We start from the raw sequence: 22388 nt of genomic DNA, 5'->3' as shown, positions 1-22388 counted from the left end.
TTCAAATTTCAATACGTGGAATTGATGAAACACTTTGGTATATATAAACATTGATTTTGTTTCCATTAATGCAATTCTTTTTAAAAGTTGTATAACGTTGGAAATCTAATATTTGTTTTAAGAAGACTGTATTGTGTACTACAACCATGTTCATTTGACAGAATCTAAAGCGTGTCTTGACATGCAGCGGCTTGCAGACTCTTGTTATATCAAAGGTTTAAATGTCAATTGAGGAAAGCCCCCTCCCCCAAATCTTTTAAAGAAGAGGGTCAAGACTAGTAACCTGAAGTATTCCTCTGTGCCTTAGCACTGAATTCTCTTGGGATGCACCAGAGGTACAGCAGGGAGACCTGTTGACCCTGTTTTACACAAACCACTTGATTTGAGAGCAAATTACATGTCACATCATTCATTCAAGTGTCTTGAATGCAAATGATGACAGATTTATGCAGTGTAGTAATCAGTCAGAATATCATCCTGTCTGTGTTTCAGATGTGGGTCTTGTCATTGGTAATGTTAATATTTATATGGAGGTTAAGGAGAAAGCAGCAGACCATGATCACTATATCACACCTGAGACATACAGAATATGAGTGTGTATATCATGTGTGGCGATGTATTATTCTAAAAGTGAACTTTCTCTATCATGACATTGTTTAAATCTAAAAGTGCAAAAATATTTTGGGGTCCCTTTTTAGCCAATGTAGAGATCGATTTGAATGGAATTTAGAAAAGTAAATAATAAAAAGAGAAGGAGAATCAATGTGACATCATATAAGCAGAAGACATGTTACAAATAAATGAGAGCAGGCTATTCAGCCCATGTAGCTTATTTGGTTGCTAGTAGATAATTGAGCTAAGGCTTTTAACCAGCTGCTTCTTGAAAGAATTCAGGGTAGTTAGTTACCAACCTCTCATGAAAAAATGTACCTCCCGTTTTGAGTTACTGGCTCCCTATAGTCTCATCCTGTATCCTCTAGATAGTAGTTCAATGTTGATTCTTAAGAAATGCAGCAGGTGGAATCAGTGTTTTTTTAGGACTTTGAATACTTTATTAAGGTTTCCTATTAGTGTTCTCTGTTGAAGACTAAAGCGATTCAGTTGTTAAGTTCAGTGTAGCCTGTCAGTGGTAGGGTGTGCGTTTAAGCTGCGGTACTACTGAAGTAGCCATTTTTTTTATAATCATGGAGACTAAAATTTTACATTTCTTAATGCGTTATCAGAAGGCTAAATTATTCCCAGTAAGGGTCATGGTGACTCTGCACCTATGCCTGAGCACAGGGTCCAAAGCAGGACTGCACTCAGGAAGGGACACCAGTCCAACAAGGGGACATTTTAGAGACACTAATTAACCTAGCCAGCATGTCTTCTGAAGTTAGGAGGAAGCTGGAGCACCTTGGGGAGAATAGGCAGACTTAAACATTAAAGGCACCCCATTCCAGAATCAAAACCTACATCAAGTACAATCAAGTCCTATAAAACCTGTACGACTAACAGGTTTAGCCACCAGGTCTATGCAGTGCAAACCACAATTCCATTCTGCCTCATTTAGAATTTACATAATAATCTAAATGAGGTCTTACTATTGAAGATTCATTTACATTTTGCACATTCTGTTTGCATTTTGTATTGTAGCTCAGGTGGGTAGCTTTCAGACCTGAAGATGGCTCCAGGGCCGAAATTTTGTGTTTTCTTTATTCTCTTTTCAGCATGGAATTAACCTATTTTGTATTGTATCCACACATTGAGTATAATTTGTCAAAATGCACACTTAAGTCATTTTAGGTATCTTCTTCAAACTAAGTGATTACTTTTTTATAATTATGGCTTGTTTCTTTCATTTGTTTAACACTCAGTTCTTACCTTATTAATTGCCATTTGCTGGGTATTTTCTCAGTCCTGAAATTTCTTTAAAACTCTTTGGATTTCTCATATAGCTTATATAATGTTTGCTAATCCTCCTGAATTGGAATCACTTGCAAATTTGCCTGGCTGACTAACTATACCAGACTCCATATCATTGGTGGTATTTAGTAGCCCTAATAAAGACCCCTGTGGTTATCCACATATTGCATCACCCCAGTCTTAGCATTCATGCTTGATATGCATTCACCTTATTTTACCCATTAACCAGTTTTCATTTCAAAAACATACTCTGATCTTTAAACATGCAATTTAAGAATGAATCTTTTGTTTTTCAAAACGTGCTGAAAATCTAAATATCCCATATAATGTGCTGTTTGTATATATGTTAAGAGGTCTGTGTTCAGTGTCTCCAGAAATGTAAGGATAAAAGTGTGTCTTTTTAAAAGAAAATAATATTTGTGTAAGGTACAGAAGCAACGCGGACTGATGTTTGGAACCTTTGAATTGTAATCTCACTTTCCTGTTGCAGGTGAGGTATTTAATTTTACCCTGGGTCTTGAGGTACCCTGACAGGGGAAGCATTAACTAGACAAACCATTTGTCAGTCTTAGCCCATAAACCGTATGGCAGTGCAAAGGATGCACTACAGATTTGCTCTGAGGAGAATGCCAGACACCACATAGCTTTTAGGAAGGCAGTAACATTATCATATCCTATTCTAATTATCCTGAAATAAAGACTAGATCATGATTCTTTTGGGACTCTTCTAAGCTTTGAGTTAAAGTTAATACAGAGTTTGCCGCTTTTCATGGATTTAGTTTGTCAGATGAAGATCTGCCTTGGGTTTGCTGATTTCCTGTAGCATGCAATAAAGGGCTTTTATGTATGTATTTTCCTTGAGTATATGCACTATTTCAGAACTGAACACATCAATTCTATAACTGACTTACATTGCTATTTTGAATACACACAGCAGTGGAGCACAAGGAACCATAGTTACAGTATCATACAGGAGGTCCTTGGTGGACGTTTTTCAGTGGAATTTAATCAGGTCAGATATCTTGGCTTCAGCTGTGTTATTTTGCCCCTGCAATCAGGTGGGTCTGAGATCTGTTTTTAATTTGGTAAGACATCACTTGGCTAATTTTGTTTTCAGATTGGAGATGAATATTGTATGACTGAAGTAGAAAAACTCGTCAATGATGGGAAATGCATTCATTAAAAGTTGTCTGCGCTCATTTTTGTTCTTATTGCATTCACATCGTGAACAAGAGCCCAAGAAAAGGACTATGATTGAATGATGGGGGTTCACATGTCAATCAAACAGTGTGGTAATCTGGCATGATTTCAGGAGAGAAAGCCCTCAGTTAAGAACAAACTCAACCTTGTAGCAAGAGGTTAGCTGTCAATTGAGCTAATGAACAATGCACTGAAGCTTTATCCTCCCATTTTAGAAATCTCACAAAATGCAACATGTTTCTGTGTATTTGAAATATTTGGTAAATGTCATCTAATAAATCCTAGAGATGTGTCCTCTTCAGCTTCACTTTCCTTCCCGTTTCTAACCCTGACATTAAAAGTTTGTGAAAATGTCATATCTGCCAAAGTTAATTACTTTTTGTGTTATTCTTAGTGGGAATTAAATCCAGTAGATTAGATCGGAGTGAAGCAGTGCTTACTTTGTCTTTTAAGTGTGTTGGCGGTTGGCTTAAGGTACATTGAATAATGTTCCAAATTAAGTCTGCTGTACATGTTTAGGTACTTATGCTCTTCATACTATTAATATTTGAGCATTGATAAAGTAAAAGAACTTCTATATTTATATGTGAGCAATAAGGTTAACAGCAAAATGTTATATATGTGGCGTCATGGTGACAGAATCACAATCAAAACTGAATTCAGTCTTCATCTTCTCCTCCCAGGCAAAAACATGCTTGTTTTAACCAAACATTGTGCATTTGTTTTGTAGCCTCTACTCGAGAAACCATTAAAAACAAGGATTTTTTTTTATGTGGGGGGTTTCAAATAAAAGGAACCTCTTTTTTTTCTGATACTCTTTCTGGAAAAGTCAAGATTTCAAATTTATATAGATTGTACTGATACAGAAATGTATTTAGATTACTTTGTAGTGGTCTGGTTTTATTGTAAAGTGCACACCTTCATGTTTTAACAATACACAATGTCTGGTGGCATTTGCTGAAGTACAGTAGGTTATGTACAGCCCAGTGTCCACTAGTGCTGTGACGCTGCATGCTCCTGGACTGAAAGCTGTTCATTCAGGATGGAATTCCAAACGTGAACTGAATATTGGAGAACCTTCCAGATTTATATATACAGTATATATATATATTTTATGTGTGTACTGGAATATTTTAACATTAAGATGGGTTGTTAATAAACAGTTTATATGTTTTCTTTTAAAAGTTGGAAACAAAGACTTTAATGTGTTTATTTGTGCTACTGCTATGGAACTTTAAGGAGTGTAGCCATAAACAGAAAAATGATAATGTGGGTAGAGGAACAGGCTGGATTTTCGTTTTACTTGCGCTCAGTTGTGTGTCAGTCTAATAAGCACACTTCTATTAACTGTTTCCTTTTTTGCTCCCTAGTTAGATTAAAAGGGGTTCATAAAAAAGGTCTTGTTAAAACATGGGCTGAACTGGCATTTCCAACATTAATGTTGGTTTTTGTATGCCTTTTTTCACAGTGCTTCAAGTAATTTCGGCCAGGAGGTCCTTGTTGTTTCCCAGGATTGTTTTTTTAAGAGGAAATAACACATTTTCTCAGACTGCTTTCTTTTCTTAGATATGAGTGTTGTCCCTGTGAAAGGAAACTGAAATATTTCTGATCTTTTGATTTGTGAGATATTATACATCCTTTGATGATGTGAATTATAGTTCTTACATTGTGATTCATACAGGGTGGTATCATACATTCATCAGTAGTCCTTTTATTTAGTGGAATTTGAAATAGCACAATACCATTACATAGTGCAGTTAAGTGATTTTTGCTTTTGCTCTATGTTGTAATCCAGCAAGGGGGAGAAATGCACTGGGCTTGAAACTATTTTGGTCTTGTTGCCTTTCCTTCCTTCTCACAGAAGAAGATACAGATTTTCCTTTGATACTTAGTTCCAGGAAAAAACAGGATGAAATAAGGCACAAGGAAGTGAAAAGTTACCGGTTCTATAAGAAAGCAAAAGCGATTAACCTGCAGCTTAAAAGGAGAGCTTTGTTGAGAAGGCAGTACCTGGAAGAATGAAGTTAATTCTAAATCTGTCTGTGAAGGAAGTCTTGTGTTGCTTCCTTTGTCTTTAGAATGCGATATTTCAACACCTTCTTCGGAAATGTTTGTACAGTTAAAAGACAAAGGAGAGCTCCCTTCTTTCACTTAATGAAGTAGTAATTTCCTTCTTATAGAAGCTGAAAAAGTATTTTTCCATTGTATTGTTTTTGAAAAAATGTCAGCTGTACGTGTGAAAGATTATAAGACTTTATATGAAACAAAAACAAGGAAAATACTGTTTTAATTGACTTGTTGGTATACTGTATACTCTATGTTGGTATACATGTAGTCTTGACCAGATAATTTCAAGGTTTTGGAACAAATTCCTAATATACTGAAGTTGTACTTTTAAATCCTGAAGCTGAGTAAAGAATTATTATACAATCACATTTGTCTTTTTACTAAGGTACTGTATATACTATATATTATAGTGCCATATGTGGTGGTATTGATTATTAATTTGTTCTTGTTCCAATACTGAATGTTTTTCAAACCTTATCAGGCAATTTCTGTTTGTACTGCATGTAGTACAGTATATTCTATAGGTCCACAAATCAATGTGGGCATTTACAGTATGCTAAATCTAAAACCTTAAATTAAGTCATTCTGAAATTAAGTATCTTAGCTTAATACCACCTTCCTAAAATTATGCTTTCATTCAGTTGCTTAAGTAATTTCTCATTTTGCCACCTGAACCATTGAGTACTGGGATTACTGACATGTAAGGCGCCCTCATGCTTTCCAGGTGGGTGCTGTCCTTTAGAGGTGGATAATCCTTTGGGATTACAGTATGTATGTAATGTTATATAAATGTAAGGAATTCTTAGTGTATAGAAAATAAGTAGCTGGGTAAATAGAATATATTGCACTGGGGTAAAAGCATGTATGTGCACACACATACAATCATCAAAAAAGGAACATTGCTTATCAATTTAAAAAAAAACACAAAATAGTTCCAGAAGACTCCAAAATGCTCCAACAAATTTAAATATTAAATATGTGTGCTTAAGTTTTGATGATCTTTGTATTACACATTTAGAATGTATTAACTGGACATTGAGCTAGCGTCAGTATTCCTTCTTGTTTATCTAACTTTTTTCCCCTCTTTTTACATGTGTAATATTTTTAATTACAATGTCCCCTCCAAGAATACCAGTGTGAAATAAAACAGTTCTCTTAAATCTTTTTGTGCATGCATATTATTTACATTTGTTACCTCTGTATTTCTGTTATCTCTTATTTTACTTAGTCTGAAAAATATTGATAATGACTGTTAAAGTACTGTTGCCTAAAATTATTTCCTGTTTATGTATAAATCCTGCTTGACCAGCATAAGGGATAAATTCATACATAAGCCTTTGGGCATTTCCTTTGACAGGAATTTACACTGTATAAATAAATGGTGCTGTTTTTACACATTAGATACTGATTAAAAATGTTCAACATAGCTGCCTGATGTTAGTAGAGATGTAGGCTTATGTGCTTAAAATTGTCAGTATGCGTCTTTACAGCTCTTTTTATCATTACCCTGCTCAGCGGAAATTAAGATCAAGTGACTGGAACAACTACTTCACTGTTTTTCCCATTCTTTAGAGTATTGCATGTTAGCTGCTTCTCATATTCATTAGGGAAAAGCTTGTCCCTCAGCAAATCCTAATTAAAGTAATTTTCTTAGGCTGTCTGATTAGAGTACAAATAAGATATTGTTTGATCACAGTTTCCCTTATAATAGTGACCTAAGAAATTCTGGTAATTTTATCTTTATGAAAGTATCTTCTGTTCAGGAGCTTTGTGTTTTTCTGTTGCTGAGCTTTCTCTGTGTCAACTATGGTCACCATTTTTCAAACTTACATTTCTGTCAGTCACCGGCATGATCATGATACATAATGGCTTTGGTGAAAAGGAACTAGAATCAGCCCGCCATTGTAGATGATGCTGTATTAATCAAAGTTTACTTAGCTGTAGGATTCACTTCATGTTCTTTCTATTAAGTTTCTGTTATGTTTAAGTAAATTAGATATGGCAGTTTGTACAACAGATTTTCTACAAAAGGTAATGAAAATCCTCCTTTGAGATTAAAGCCAGTTACAAATAAATATTTTTTAGAACCATTGTTATTGAAAACGAAAAATATTATTTCTGTCTCCAGGATGTGTTTTTAGACTACTGGTTTGTGTTCTGATCCTATTCCTCAGGCTCTTCCCTTCATTTCTCTTTTGAAAGGGTTATTTATCCGGTGTTCTGACTGAGTGGTGAAAGACATGAGGTGAAATTTGTGTGGAGTTTGTGCTGTATGTTCACTCTGTGTTCGTATGGGTTGCGTGGATTAAGGTGCTCCGGTTTTCTCCCTCAGTCCAAAAACATACTGGTAGGTTAATTGGCTTCTCTTGGAAAATTGCATTAGCGTGAGTGCCTGCATATTTGTGTCTGTGTGTTCCCTGCAATGGACAGCTGTCCTGTCCAGGGTGTATCCGGTTTTGCGCTCATTGCTTGCTGGGATAGGTTCTGGCTCCCCAATGATCCTGAATTAGATGCTGCGGTTAGAAAACGGATGGATAGTTATCAGTGGGTGACGCAGTGGTGTGACAGTTAGAGCAGATCCTGTGTCCTCAGTTTGATTCAAGGCTTGATGCCTTTTGTGTGGAGTTTGTATATTTGCCCTGTGTACATGCACTTTTTCTCCAGCTTCTCCAATTTGTTCCCACCTTCCAAAGAAATGCTGGCTGTGTGTCCTTGTGTTTGCCCCACAATGAACTGTTGTCCTATCTGGGGTATCTGCTCGGGTGTCTGCTGGGTTTGCAGCAATATCCTGTAGGACAAATCTTGGGTAATACTATGGATAATGGATGGTCCTTCACAAACATCGGGCAATCGGACATTGTTATTAACAAACATTAATTGCTGGACATCCTTTCCAAAAAATGTTTCTCTATGTAAAGTATGAAGAGCAGCATTATATGGGCTGGTCAGGATATATGACTGATTTGCTTGTTTTTGTTTGTTTCATGTAGTAAAAAAACAGTGGGAAAAAAGAACAGCATTTGTAACATGATACATCCAAAACATCCGTCTTCACATGTAAAAAATGTAAATGCCAATGTAAATATACTGTATAATGTCTACATTGGATGTTCAATATTATTTGGATTTTTTTGGTCTTAGTTATACATTGTAATTGGTAGTATTATCATTTTATTCTCTGATTAGCTCATTATTATCTGATTAGGTGCACAGGTTTATTGGTAGTTATGAACAGATGAAACCACTGTGTTACTTCAAAGTTCTAAGGAAGATTGTTAGCTTTTTAATCTTCTTATTCAATATAAATATGAGTTGTATATTTTAGTGTAGTGTATAGGTGTTTTTCATTTACAGTAAATTACAAATTTAAACATCTCGGTGTTTTAAATAAAAATATATATGGAAAATGGTAACTTTTTTAAATGACAAGCTATAGATTGCTGTTCACAAATGTATATTTTTGTTATGTACAAACTGATTTTTTGGGACTATAATTTCACTTCATATATGATGGAATCTACATTGATTTTGGTCATTTAGAAACCAATCATGTTTTCATTGTAAAAATGTTGTTTTCATTGACCATATAGACTTCCTCTTATTGAAGAATTATGTCTTATTTCATGCTATACAGCATACTGAAAAAACTTCTGATAGAGTGAGGTGGTTGGTTCTGTGTGGTGCTAGATAAATCTGATCTGGCAATGCCAGTTAGAATCGTTGTTTTTTCTTGTTAGCAGTCACTGGATATAGCAGTCCTTCAGGAGACACAGAAATGTGGTTTCAAGAGGAATGTACGTTGGACAGGAAAGGTTTGCAACATAGACGTGCTATGCCAGCTGTCCAAAAAGGAGCCGCTAACCACAGTAACAAAATCTTCCACTCCAGTAGCTATTCCTAATATTGAATTCAGCTGTTGTAATAAGGGGCTGAGTGTGAACCAAAGGATTAATGAATTGTTGGTGCTCTGTGAATAGGCAGGCTCTCGGTCATTAGGCATGCGATAATGCAAATATGTTAATTCCATGACAAATACTAAGCTGCTACTGTAGTTGGAATAGATTCATTTGGACCGGCATTGACTGCGGGATTAGCAGGCCATACTGCAATTTTTTTCTTTCTTATGAAGTTGTGAAAACTGCTATAAAGTAGTTCAAAACCTGTGAATCATTCTACTCTAGTGAAGGAAATCTTTGTTAGCAGCAGTAACACTTCTTTATCATCATTAGTTAAAAGGTATTTAAAGGAAGGCAGTCTATGCTTTGATTTTTCCCCTGAAAATAAACAAGAAACTAGAAAGACAAGTTGGTGTACTTGCTTTCCAGGGAAATTCATCTCTACGTAAGAGTCTCACCTTAAAGAAGAATCATGAAAAGACCTAGAGAACAACAGGACCATTGCTAGGTATTATCTCTGGGCAAGACCATTATTTTTAAATGTAATTGTTTCTTGGTGTTCACCATTTATTCTGTGTAAAATCCCCCAAACCCCTGAAAACCGTACATCTCTTGTACACAACCTGCATACCACAAACAGAATAAATTTCAATAGAGGATTGCCCCATATCTTAATTTCTTCATATTTCAGTGCTCTGCATTATTTCCATAATTTATTTTTCCAGTTTCTGTGTGCTGTGGGAAGACATAAGGCTGAGTTAACATTGATGATTTAATAACACTTTAGTTTAGGGGCTCCCAATGATACCTTATAAATGTATATTAATGAGCAATTTGTCAATTTAAACATGTACAGTATAGTATTTTTATTAAGCATGTTATTAGTAATTGTGAAATCAGTTGCTTCTTGGTTATTAGTGATGTATTGATGCTTTTGTAATGCTAAAAGTAATGAATAGGAGTAATTTGCAGCCATTACAGTATTATAGGTTTTTAAGAACATAGGCAGACTTCAGCTGTTTCTGGGAAAATGAGGACTTTTGCTAGAAATATTAAAAGCATATTCCCTTATTTTTATCTTTTGTTATGGGTTGGATTGTTATGTTGGATTTACAGAAACTGAGCAGATTCTTAATACTGTAGGTATGCATAGTCTTGGAAAGTAATTAGCTTTTTTACCCTTGCATTTCCCTTTCCTTTTGTAATCCCTTACACAAACATCTTTATCTGCTTTGTTTTCCTTTACTATATGCTCTCCAGTACTAAAGACTGAGCAAGGGACATTCTGTTATTTGAGCATGAAATGATTGATGTGGATTAACTTGCTTTTAATATTGAGCTGTACACAGTTCATTATGGAGCATAGATGTGATTTTTTGCTTTCTACCGTATGTTAGCATTTCGTTAAAAGTGTGGTATTATCTAAACCAGAAATGGATCTGGATAATTTTTACGATTTCAAAATGTACAAAATTAATTTCAAAAGAGTGATGTTGATGATATAGTGAAGATATAATGATAAAGTGAGGAAACAGGATAAAGAGCAGATGTATAATGATGTAGAAGAGTGAGTTCAAGAGTGCAGTAAATGATACAGATCTTTCTTTCTGTTTAGATGATTTTGTAAAATAAACACCTACTTGTAAAAGTTCTGGAACACTCATTTTATTGTGTTTCAGTGTTATAAATACTATCAAGAAAAATGTAATTTGACACAATGACACAGTATTGTCTTTTCTATGCTGGAAAACCGCCATTTAAGTATTCTTGTAAAAAAATCACTAACCTAAAGCCTTAAACTCCAATTTGGTTGCTGATAACCTTTTGTTTGATCTGCAGGAAGAGAGCCTCTGTTCAGAGCACTAAATAGAGAAGAGTTAGTTACTTAGCTAACTAAAGTATCTAAGTCTAAGCCTGAACTTAAGTACCTAAGAAATCAAGTCCAGAAAAACAAAGTTTCAATGTAGATATGTTGATTAATAAAAATGTTGTAGGTAGCTGTACAACATGACTGTAAACTAAATATAATCTAAATTATTATGTAATATAATAATAAACAATATAAATATTGGTGCTTGTTTATTCGCACCATCTAGATTGTCATCTTGTTTTTTTTGCGTAACAGCTTTGGCCTGATTGTAATGTTGTCAATATGTTTTTTTTTTGACTCTGTCATTCTTTTCTTTAAAAAAACGGGATAAGCATAATATGTATCATTTTTTCAAATGTAGCAACTAATATGTTATAATACATGTGTATTATTAAAAAAAAATGAAATATTTAAAATAACTAAGGATTTTGCTACCAGGGGGTTGGTATAAACAAATGCTGCTAGTACTCTTCAGCATTCTTCATAGATGAGCATATGCCTAAAACACTTACATCACTGAAAGTTAATGGACCTCCATTCCAGTGAAATAATTAGTAGTGGTATTATTATGGTTGTTGTTTTTTAAAAAATGTAGCTAAACAAAACATTTTTTTTTGTTTCTGTGTCTTTTCAGCCGTGCTATCAAAACCAATCAGGACCTTCTTCCGGAAACTCCCTGGACCCACATCTTCTATGACGACTTCTGGGGAACTTTGCTCACTCACAGCGGCAGCCACAAGTCCTACCGTCCACTCTGCACTCTCTCTTTCCGCCTTAACCATGCTTTAGGGGGGCTGGACCCGTGGGGTTACCACCTGGTCAACATCATCCTGCACTGTGCTGTCACAGGCCTCTTCACCACCCTCTCCCGTCTGTTGCTCGGCGGCGGCTACTGGACATTGATAGCAGGCCTGCTCTTCGCATCTCACCCCGTGCACACAGAAGCTGTGGCAGGGATTGTGGGTAGGGCAGATGTGGGTGCTGCTCTGTTTTTCCTTCTCTCTCTGCTCTGCTATATGCGCCACTGTTCCCTAAGGAGACACTCTGGCTGCTGCTGGCGCTGGCTGCTGGGCAGCCTTGTGTGTGCAGCCTGCAGCATGCTGTGGAAAGAACAGGGGGTGATGGTCTTGGCAGTGTCAGCGGTTTATGACGTCTTTGTCTTTCACCGACTCAAATTGCATCAGGTCATTTCTCTTATATACAAGGTAAGCAGTTTCATGTCCTGTCTGTTCTGCGTGTTTTTCTTCTTTAAATCTTCGGCAAACAGGGCATGGACTATTTTACATGCATATGGAATTTATGGGAATGATAGTTTACTATGCACTGATGGTCTTCCATGCAACTCCAGAAAGCACTTCTGAATAATTTATACATTACTATGCATTCCAATAATTGTTTAATTATTTAGATAATATCTTTATGTGGTTTAGTTTAAAATAACCTAAATATCATGTACTGTATATATGCCTGCTATGAGTGCACTCCAAAGTAGTTGTGTAGTACAAATTGTCATATTTCCCAGTGTCAGGTGTCTCCAGCAGAGTCTGTATGATACCCAGGACTTGACTACTAAATATGGATGAGTTCATCACTGTTTTGTGTTTTGTCACATTTTGTATTATCTCACTGATACAGTTTGTGGGTATCACAAAACACTCAGTTAAGTACGGCACAGTTCAGCTCCCCCACTTTGAAGAGGCTCAGAACCCAGTGCAGTTTATATTGTACCCTCAAAAATAAAAATACGAGATGCAGCTGTCATGCCCACTGCTGATATAGTATATTGACTCCTTGTGTCTACCAAAATCACCATTCTTCAGCTTTCAGCACTGTAATTTATCTTTAACTGCATGCTAAAAGCACTCTGTAAAATGCATTTCTTCATCTTATCATTCTTTCATCAGGTTAGGGCCATCTGCTGTGAGAAACAATAAAAGATAGCTGACGTCTGTAGTGAAAGGTCTTCATTAAGATAAATTAGCCTTTCATCCCATATCCTACAGTAGACTGTTTTACCTTTGATTTAACATAAAGTAAGATGAGCAAAGAAATCCATCATCTTGGACAGTGTAGAAAGCAGAAAGCTTATTTGTGATTAAGAATGTCTTCACTTCAGGATTGAAACCACTGTGCACAGATAGTACTTTTCAATGAGAGGGAAATCTTAAAGGAGTGTCTTCCATTCACTTTTCCTGTGGTTTTCATTTTGGTTGACTCAGAATAGTTTTTAAGTGAAGAGTGAATTAGTTAGTTTATTATATAGCATTCATTAGTATAAATTAATTATTTGTATTTTTAATTTTTCATGTTACTTACAGTACATGAAGTAAGCTTTGGATGCATCCATTTTAGGGACAAAAAGACACACAGCTGTGAAAATGTACAAAAGTACAATGAAATCCCAAAATTCCATTTACGTTCAGTTTTTGCCAAATGAACACTGAACACTTCTGCAAAAAACTGGACCAAGAGGACTTAACCAATCAGTTGCTGTGCACATCTCATTGTGAAAATATAAGCTTCTGCCTGTCAGATACGATCATACTACTGCCATGATATAAGCCTTTTCTGCAATTTTGTCCTCTGGAGTATTGCCCATCCATTGATAATGGCAGACAGTGCTTTTAATAGGCTGTCATTCTCTTCTCGGGTGAAAGGCGGTGGATTTCAGGAGGAGGGTGTGGAGTAGGTATTACTGTTGGCAGATTTGATTTGCAGATTTAAAGCACATAATTGGAATTCTGTCTCACAGACTGACCTTTCCATTAGTCCCTGCTATCTTCACAAATGTGAAAAGGCTGTTTTACCTGTTTGCTGGAGGTGAGATTAAAATTAATTCATTTTGGAAAAACGTAAATGACATACATTTGTTCATGCTCCTTCATTAATATTACAAGCATGAGTAGATTTATATGTATATATTTCAAAGCAAGACTACAGCTGCCCTTTGAAGGCAGCTTTTTTAGTTGATAACAGGCCTAGTTAAGATGTTCTAGGTTCCTGTAGCCCTTTATATAAAAAGTGCTATTTCATAGTTCTAACTGCCCTTGACCTTTCTGTCCACTTATGTTCTCTCATTCTTTTCCACTGTTGATTCTTGAGAATATCATCTCAATAGAGTTCTCTAAATCCGGAAAGGAACTAATTACTTAAATTCTCTTTAAACTCTTCTCTTTTCAAGACTAAAGTATTTTAACATTTGAAATAAGCTTTAAGAGCATTATTTTGCTTAATTATATTTTATTGTTATGTTACTTGTACAAACATACTATTTTTTTATCTTTATGTCCTGTACTGTACTTATGTTATACAGGTTTGATTGGGGAGCTGCATCAGTATGTGATGGCAGCAAAGGTGCAAGTAAAGGTTAAGTCCACACCTAAAAGTAGCATCAGAATAAAATGAGAGTAACAGAGTAACTTTACATTTTACATTACCTTACGTTCTCACCCTCGCAACTGCAGAAGACTCAACAGTCAAAACATAGTTTTTTAATGGAACAAGTAATAGGTTTATTCCATACTGAAAAAAAGAAGAAAGAGAACACAACGTTTCGGCCGTGCACACACCTGAAGAAGGCTCCACGGCCACAACATATTACTTGTTCCTTTGCAGCCTACGCATGCTGACGCAGCTACCCACCTGAACTACTATAGTTTCTTAATTCTACTTTTCAATGTGGAATGTAACTTTACTGGCTTATATTTTTATACAGCAGACTTCGAATAACAGCAAATAAATGCAGTTTGAATACATGATCCCATCTATAGGTTGCTTTTGATTACCACAGATGACTGTAGTTAAAGTAGACCTATTTATTTCAGGTTACCATGAACCATGAATTACAGTAGCATTGCACTCACTACAAACCAAACATAATTAAATGATGTGAGACACTTGCAGGTATTTTAAGTCATGCTTCATGGACATTTTTGCCAGGGGTGGCACAGAATACATTGTAGCTTTTCCAGTTAAACATATCTTTAGAGCTGATATAAAAGGACTGTGAATGTTTTTTGTTTCTTTTTCGCAAAAGAAGTGTGCCGGAGAGTATGACATAGAGCATAATCAGCAAGCATGTTGCGAGTTATATTAATAATGTTCAAAACTGAAGCTTTGGATATGCATGAGAATTGTAGCTTCTCTTGTGTTTCAATATTGAAGAGTCGGCATAGTCTTACAAAATACTGTACAGTGTTTGTACAGTATTGAAAAAAGATACAGTTTATATGCTACAGTATGTACTGTAAATGGCTATGTATATCACAAAGTTTTATACGGTACAGTAAGTGTAATGAGAATTCGGTGGCACAGACCACTGTTACAAAAATAAATGACCCCCCCCTCCATAGTAGAGTTTGTTACTGTCTAGGTAGTGTGATGCTGGGTTTGTTCTATGCTTGTGATTAACCATGATCAAGTCCTGACAGTTGTAGAACCTAGATGCACAAGTCACATTGGTGCTGTCATTCAGATCGAACTGGCTGATCGACTGTCTGTCGCTAAAGTTGCTGCAGAAACGAAGGAGTTTGTAACAGGGCTCAGTGGTATTGAGCATGTTGCTGAAATGAAATCAGCCCCTTGAATCCTCCGGCAGCAGAAGACCTGGTGCTTTGGTTGAGTGGAGTGTGCCATTGTCTAGAGATTAAGACATTGTGCTCTGACTCTCCTGCAACTGTGATTCAGTCCTGGCAGGGGCAGAGCAGAGCTGCACTCATCACATGAGTTTAAGATTAGCACAAAGCTAAAAAAGAACCATAATGAGAGCGGTCTAATTAGCATGTCTGGGTGATTCCACCCAGAATAAACGTCCGCATACTTTACTTAGGTATAAAATGGGAAGTTATGCTAATTAGTTTGTGATTATAGATAAATTACCAAGTTGCTAAAGGAAAGCTGTACCAAATGCTAAATTATAACATTTCCTTTTTGACTTCAGAAAAGTAAAATCCTCTATTAAAAAATCAGTTTTTTACATGAGACACTGTGCTGTCATTTTAGTTTTTGTGTATTTTATTTATTTTGTTATGTTTTAAATTTTGTTAGGTTTTGTTACTTATGTTTACTTTGTTCTCTTTGATTTAGTCTTTGGAAGATTCTTTGAAAGACATTTTGTGATATGTCTACAAAGAAGGCTATTACAGATGTAGATATCGGCATTTCTATAGGCATGCCTTTATTGATATGTCTCTAAACAGGTATGATCCAACATTGTTCTTGCCAGCAGTGTTTTAGCACAGGATTGTGCAATACCCACAAACTAATAAATGAAATAGTCTCTAGTGACTCCTTCATTAACTCTTCCAGAATCATTAATCATAAACTGATGACACCATGCTCAATTACAAAAGAATCAGTCACTCTTTTGAGGGGTTGAGTGGCTCAGCTGGTCTGTGTATGTCAATTTGATACCTGGAAGCAGAAACTGGTGTAGCTTTTCAATCAGTAGTTATATGTTTGATTATCACATTTTTATTTTTGTTCCAAGATCTTTCCTTTTATGCATTTTAACACCTGTTTTATCCTTAGAGGATCATGGTAACCTAGCAATCACAAGACTATACATTAATCCAGTGCATCACAAGGCACATATACGTGCATTCTTGCATAGTGGTGGGCAAAATAGAGATGATGATTAATGTCAGCTGCACGTGTATGTATTTCTGTTGTTAGTATGATACTTTCCCATTGTATAACTACTGTGTGAATTGTTAATCTGTTTGTATTCTCTTTCTATTCTATCCTTTTGGGAAGGTATATGAAAGTACAGTCTGTCATGGCTACACATGGTTTAATTGTTTTCAGTATGGTGCAGCCTTAAGATGCCATATCCCTGATAGGGATTGTCTGGAACTCTAATGCACACATAAACTAAGGGCTGTTTATGATTGTTTGTTGTGTCTCATTAAGCATTCTTTGTCACCAGTGTAAAGCTGGAAGACATTTTTATATCAGTCTTGGCTTATTCCTGTCAAAAAACTATTTTTGACATCTGCTACATGGATACACTAGGCCAAATAGCTTTAATCAAGGATTGTTACAAGTAAATATGTATCAACATTTTTAGTTGTGTATTTATCATATTGTTTATGTAGAATATGCCACAAGAGCCAGCATGCATTCATTTCAGTGAAGGAATTCCTCCAGGGATTAGTAAGGGTTCAGGGTATGAAATGTTTACTGATACAGTCTTCACCCTTCTGTCTTTTTCCCCATATGCATACAGATGTACTGGGATTATCGTGCCAGTTCTCTGCCAAATCAGATTGGCACACAGATGGAAATAGAACCATAAGTAAAGTTTTATGTGTTTTATATTCATTTGAAAAGCTATTGCTGTTAGGAAATAATTATATTATGTTGGGCAGTGGAGGAAAAAAAACAGGTTTGATGGTAAAACTCTTTGTTTATTTTTATTTTACTCTGTACTGTTTTATTAAACCCAGGTATTTTAATTTAAATATGCAAACATAAAAAAAGAAAAAAACTGAATCTGCCTTAAATGCATGCTCATAGAAAATCAATAATGATTTTAAACTCCTTATGATGATTAGTTTAGTGTCAATACAGCTTTATTCAGATGGACTGGTCAGCACCTTTATTTATGTTCTTCACAGCTACTCAAGAAACAGGTTTTTGCCTTTGGCCTATTTGTGGTTTTGCATGACAGCTTTATGGGGCCTGCCTCTCCTTTCAGAAACTTCAGCATGAGGCACTGCTGCTCTATGCATGTTTCACTCTGCAGTACCTGAAGCAAATACCATACGAACCACCTCACACTTTCAGTTTCAGCTGACCTGGAGTATGCCTCTTGCTCTGATTTAAGGCAGAATGGTTAATAAAAAAGTAATTTACTCAGTGCTGGACATTTTTATCATTTAATTACTACTGAATGATAAACATTGTTCTATTCTAAGTCTTTTTTGAGGCAGAAATATATATATTATATATTTTACTGGCATTCTGGTGCAAATGTCTTCCTTCAGTCAGAAACAGTAGTTTCTCCTAGTTTTTACATTTTATGTTTTCTGATACACTCTGCATTGACAGCAAGTACGTTTTATAATGGCTTGTTCAGAGCATGGTTTGTAAAGCCTGTTATTGAGAAATGTACACTGTAGCTACAGCGAATGTTAAGATGCAGTGGTAAAAGCCTGCTGCTGACCTGACATTTTTCAATTTTAACTGGGAAGTAATGCTGCATATTTTTACTGTCCTTTACAGTGACATAATTAAAGTTACATTTTCTTTTTTATTTAAGGTGCTTTGGTAGCTGTGCATATTTTTACAATGAAGGCTGTGCATCCTCATATCACTCAAATCACTTTCATGTGGATGAATTCACTTGTATTTTGTCACTAGTGACTTTTTTCATTTCTAGAACCAATGCCTTTAGACATAATATTAATTGTTTATGTATATTTGTATTAAGCATGACACCAACAGAACCTATTACTTTAATTTTTAATTTAGGTTATTACAGAACCTATAACACAGATATTAAAATAATCTTAAACATTATTTTTTTAAATAGTATCACTTTGTAACTTGTCATATTGACATATTTTCTCCTATAACTATTATTTTATGATTGTTTAGACAATAAATTAGGAAAAAATACTGTAGTGTTTCATTTTAATTTTTTCACATCCATGTAGTCAATATTTTGCAAAGCCTCCTTCAGGAGGGATTACTCTGACAAAACTTTTCCTGTGGAGAGCTCTCTGGTATTGACACTTCTGAGGGGTTGTTTTTGACCATTCCTTCAAGCAGAAATCCACTACATTCTTCAGACTTTTTTTAATTGTGAACTGTCTTGTTGAGTCTCAGCCACAAGTGTTTGATTGAATTGATTTCTGAAAATGTAGATGTCCAGTGGAGGACAATTATTTTATATTTACTTAACCGTTCCTTTGTCAGCCATACTCTTCAGTATTAGATTGTGTATGAAATTTTAAAGTGCAGTGTCATATTTAAAATTTACAGGCAATTGGATGAATGCCTTAGTATCTTTAAATATTTTTTGTTTAATGAGGTGCTATAGCAGGGATATGGAAATATCTGTTGAGGGAAACACAACTGAGCTCTCCCCTACTTCTTGGATTTTGTATTACAGAATTCCAGTAAAGCACAAAGTTAAAGCAGGGAAAAGCTGAAGGTTGAAGACTGTGAATCTGTCTTTATCATTCTAGGAGAATATAATATAGGCTCATGGTGAAAGCTGAAGTTTTTTTTGACTGAGCTTTTACAAACAGAAAAGCTCTTTCAGTGGTCAGGGCCATAAATCATCCAATGAGCAAACATCCTTGAAAAAGAAAGTCCTCAGCTGGTGAGTTGATACTGATTTCAGTGACAAGTCAGGAACTGTGGTGAAAAAATCCTGCACGCATTGTTGGATTTAAAACAGATGCAGAACAAGAGTCTGTATTTAAGAGGCTTCTAATACATGTGACATTCTCCTCATGATCTGCTAAATACCAATAGGGACCAGTTTTTTTTTTAAGTTAATTTATATTTCTGTTGCCTGGGGGCTTCAGTGCCAACTCTCGTGAATTAGTCGTGAATTAGTTGGCTTTAAATTTGACTGTGTTAATACACTAGTTCAACACATTCCGAGCAGTAGTGGGTTAACTAGTAGCTTCAGTCCAGCAGCTTTTGGCAGCTTCTAATACCAGATCTGTTATTAGAGGATTTTTGTAACAGGCCAGAAAGAGCTGTCTAATGCTGTAGTGCCAGTTTCGACAGACAGGAGAATTTGACAATCAAAGCCACAGAACTGTTTCCAATTAGCTTTGGTACCCCAACACATTTATGTGCATTTTCTTTTCCCTAGTCATTCTTTTGTAATACTAGATTAATGCTTCTGCTAATCTGAAATATCTGTTTTAAAAAACGAGGGTGTTTTTTTTACATAACACACTTAAATAAATATGTAAAGCAGCCATAACATAGTCAAAGACTACTCTTGAAGGTAGGTATTTAATTTTTCAATTTCACTTTAACTGGAGTTGAGTTCAGTAAAGATTTGTGCTAACACGTTGTAATCTTTAAAATTGGATTCCATCTACATTTTTCTTCAAGGCACTCTCAAATTAATTGATATCTACATTAAACACCCATATCACCCTGCAACTCACAACTGGCAACCCACTGAAGCTCAGCAGGTGTGTTCCTGGTCAGTACCTGGATGGGAGACCTCCTGGGGAAAAACTGAGGTTGCTGCTAGAATAGGTGTTAGTGGGGCCAGTAGGGGGTGTTCACCCTGCGGTCTGTGTGGATCCTAATGCCCCAGTACAGTGACGGGGACACTATACTGTAAAAAAGATGCTGTCCTTCGGATTTAAAACCAAAGTCTAGACTCTTTGGTCATTAAAAATCCCTAGACGTTTCTTGAAAAGAGTAGGGGTGTTACCCCGGCATCCTGGCCAAATTTCCCATTGGCTTTACCAATCATGGCCTCCTAATAATACCCAGCTATTTACTGGCTTAATCACACTGTTCTCATCCTCCTGGTGAGTGTACTCGTGCACTATGGCTGCTGTCGCATTATCCAGGTGGATGCTGTACGTTGGTGGTGGTGGAGGGGATCCCCATTACCTGTAAAGCACTTTGAGTGGAGTGTCCAGAAAAGCACTATATAAGTGTAAGCAATTATTGTTAACTCAAGTTACACAACTACAGCTGTTTATTAAAACTGTCTTTTTGTGTTCAGCTAACTTTGATGTCCTTGCATAGCAATGTGGTCCATAAGAAACCATACAAATTTACTTGATGTGTGTAATAAATGAAACTGATTAATCCATAGTCAGAACAAAACCATTGCTTAATATTAATGGCTGATAGAAATATTTATTATGTTAAAGATCTAACATTATAAATATTGCATTGAGCTTATCTTCAAAAAGCAACATAGACCAAATACTGTATGCAAAAATTAGCAGAACAATATACACTTGAGTTTATCTTAAAACCATGTTTTCATTTGGATGTAGTTGTTTTCTGTTTGAGCTGAATTTACAATATATATATATCTGTGAAGTTTTAAATAAGTATACAGGCCATCCCCAACAAAATGCTTTATCTTTATAAAAAATTGCCAAGTGCTTGTAAGTTTGTGCACTAAAATTCCAGTGAGTTTATTGTGACGTAAAACAAGGTTTATGGGGTAATTTTCTGTGTGGTTCAGGTTAATAGGCTAATTCTCAATAACAAATCCTGAAGCCACATACAATTAACACACCTATGTTGGCAGGCATACTAGTTCTTAAAATATGAGCTGAAAGATGTTTTATGTTTAATGATTTGCAATAAAATGTTTATTCCCAGCTGAGCATTTGGCTTTTGCAGACTTTTTCCATAATAGTCACAAAACCAAACTGTTTTGTTTTTTGTGTAATGAAGTAAATATTGGACAACAAAATGGGGACATTTGCCAGTATATATTTTTTTTAATGAAAAGGGAAGATATTTCTCCTCTCTAGCTATTTGTAGAATTTTGGGGGGAAAAGCTCATTAAACAGATTTCACGGTTTCAAATTGTTCTCTAATTTTGTTTCTAGAAGAATAATGTCTTATCCATTGTAATCAATTATTACATTCATTTTATGTTTTCAAGCAATATGTTTATTAGAACATAAAATAAAGCTTTGACTCTTAAGATTATATTTGCATTGGATTTAAAGGAAGTGTGGTATTTAATCTCTCACTTGTCAGTGTTAGAAGACATGGTTCTTCTCAGGCCCACAGTCCCACAATATACATTTACAGTTTAGTCTTCCATTTCTAACTATGTTTAACAGTGTCATGGTGTTAACATTCATCCTCAGGAAACTATATATAAAAAACTATAGACTATAGACTATATATACTGTATATACTGTATAGAAACAATAATAAATAGACATACTTGTACTTGCTAATATTTTTTTTAGTTTACAATGTTTATATGAGCATTTTAATTGATTTTTATGACAAACAACATGGAAGGGAACAAAATTGTGTGCCATTTTCATATATGTTTAGAAAGAACCATGTATTTTCAAATACATTTATTACTGGTTCATGTTGCTTTTTAAACAGGTTATTGCTTTCTTCGCTCAGTTCAACTAAAAACATACCAGAATTATGGATATACATACAAAACATTTTCCTTATCGGTACAGTATTTATCCTTTTTAAAAATACTTTGGCTATAATTAAATTATTAAATGAACTTAACTCTAATTTACCAGGGGTTATAAATCAGGTGTTATTTAATTGTAAATATGGTTCTCGTTGGCAGAATAAATACAGAAGGCTATCGATAGCAATGCTGCAGAAATTATAAGGACACATCTCTAGTTAATATTTTGTAAATAATGTACATAAAAAAAAAGGTTGTGAAAAATGCAGAAAGCAGGGGGAAACATGGCAAAGTATTTAATGTAAATATTAAAACACCATTCTGCAAT

At 35.3% G+C, this 22388-nt stretch overlaps 1 protein-coding gene across 1 annotated transcript in view; it reads left to right on the top strand.

Annotated features, from left to right (window-relative positions):
* The window catches only part of tmtc2a (transmembrane O-mannosyltransferase targeting cadherins 2a), a 168839-nt gene that overhangs the window by 60012 nt on the left and 86439 nt on the right, over positions 1-22388 (top strand). Inside the window, exon 2 of the mRNA XM_006633607.3 lies at positions 11573-12143. Within this exon, the coding sequence (XP_006633670.2) occupies positions 11573-12143 (571 nt within the window). The remainder of the gene's footprint in view (positions 1-11572; positions 12144-22388) is intronic.

This window comes from Lepisosteus oculatus, chromosome 7 (genome assembly GCF_040954835.1).
Source record: "Lepisosteus oculatus isolate fLepOcu1 chromosome 7, fLepOcu1.hap2, whole genome shotgun sequence".
Classification (NCBI taxonomy): domain Eukaryota; kingdom Metazoa; phylum Chordata; class Actinopteri; order Semionotiformes; family Lepisosteidae; genus Lepisosteus; species Lepisosteus oculatus.
This window is presented reverse-complemented; position numbering and strand designations above follow the sequence as displayed.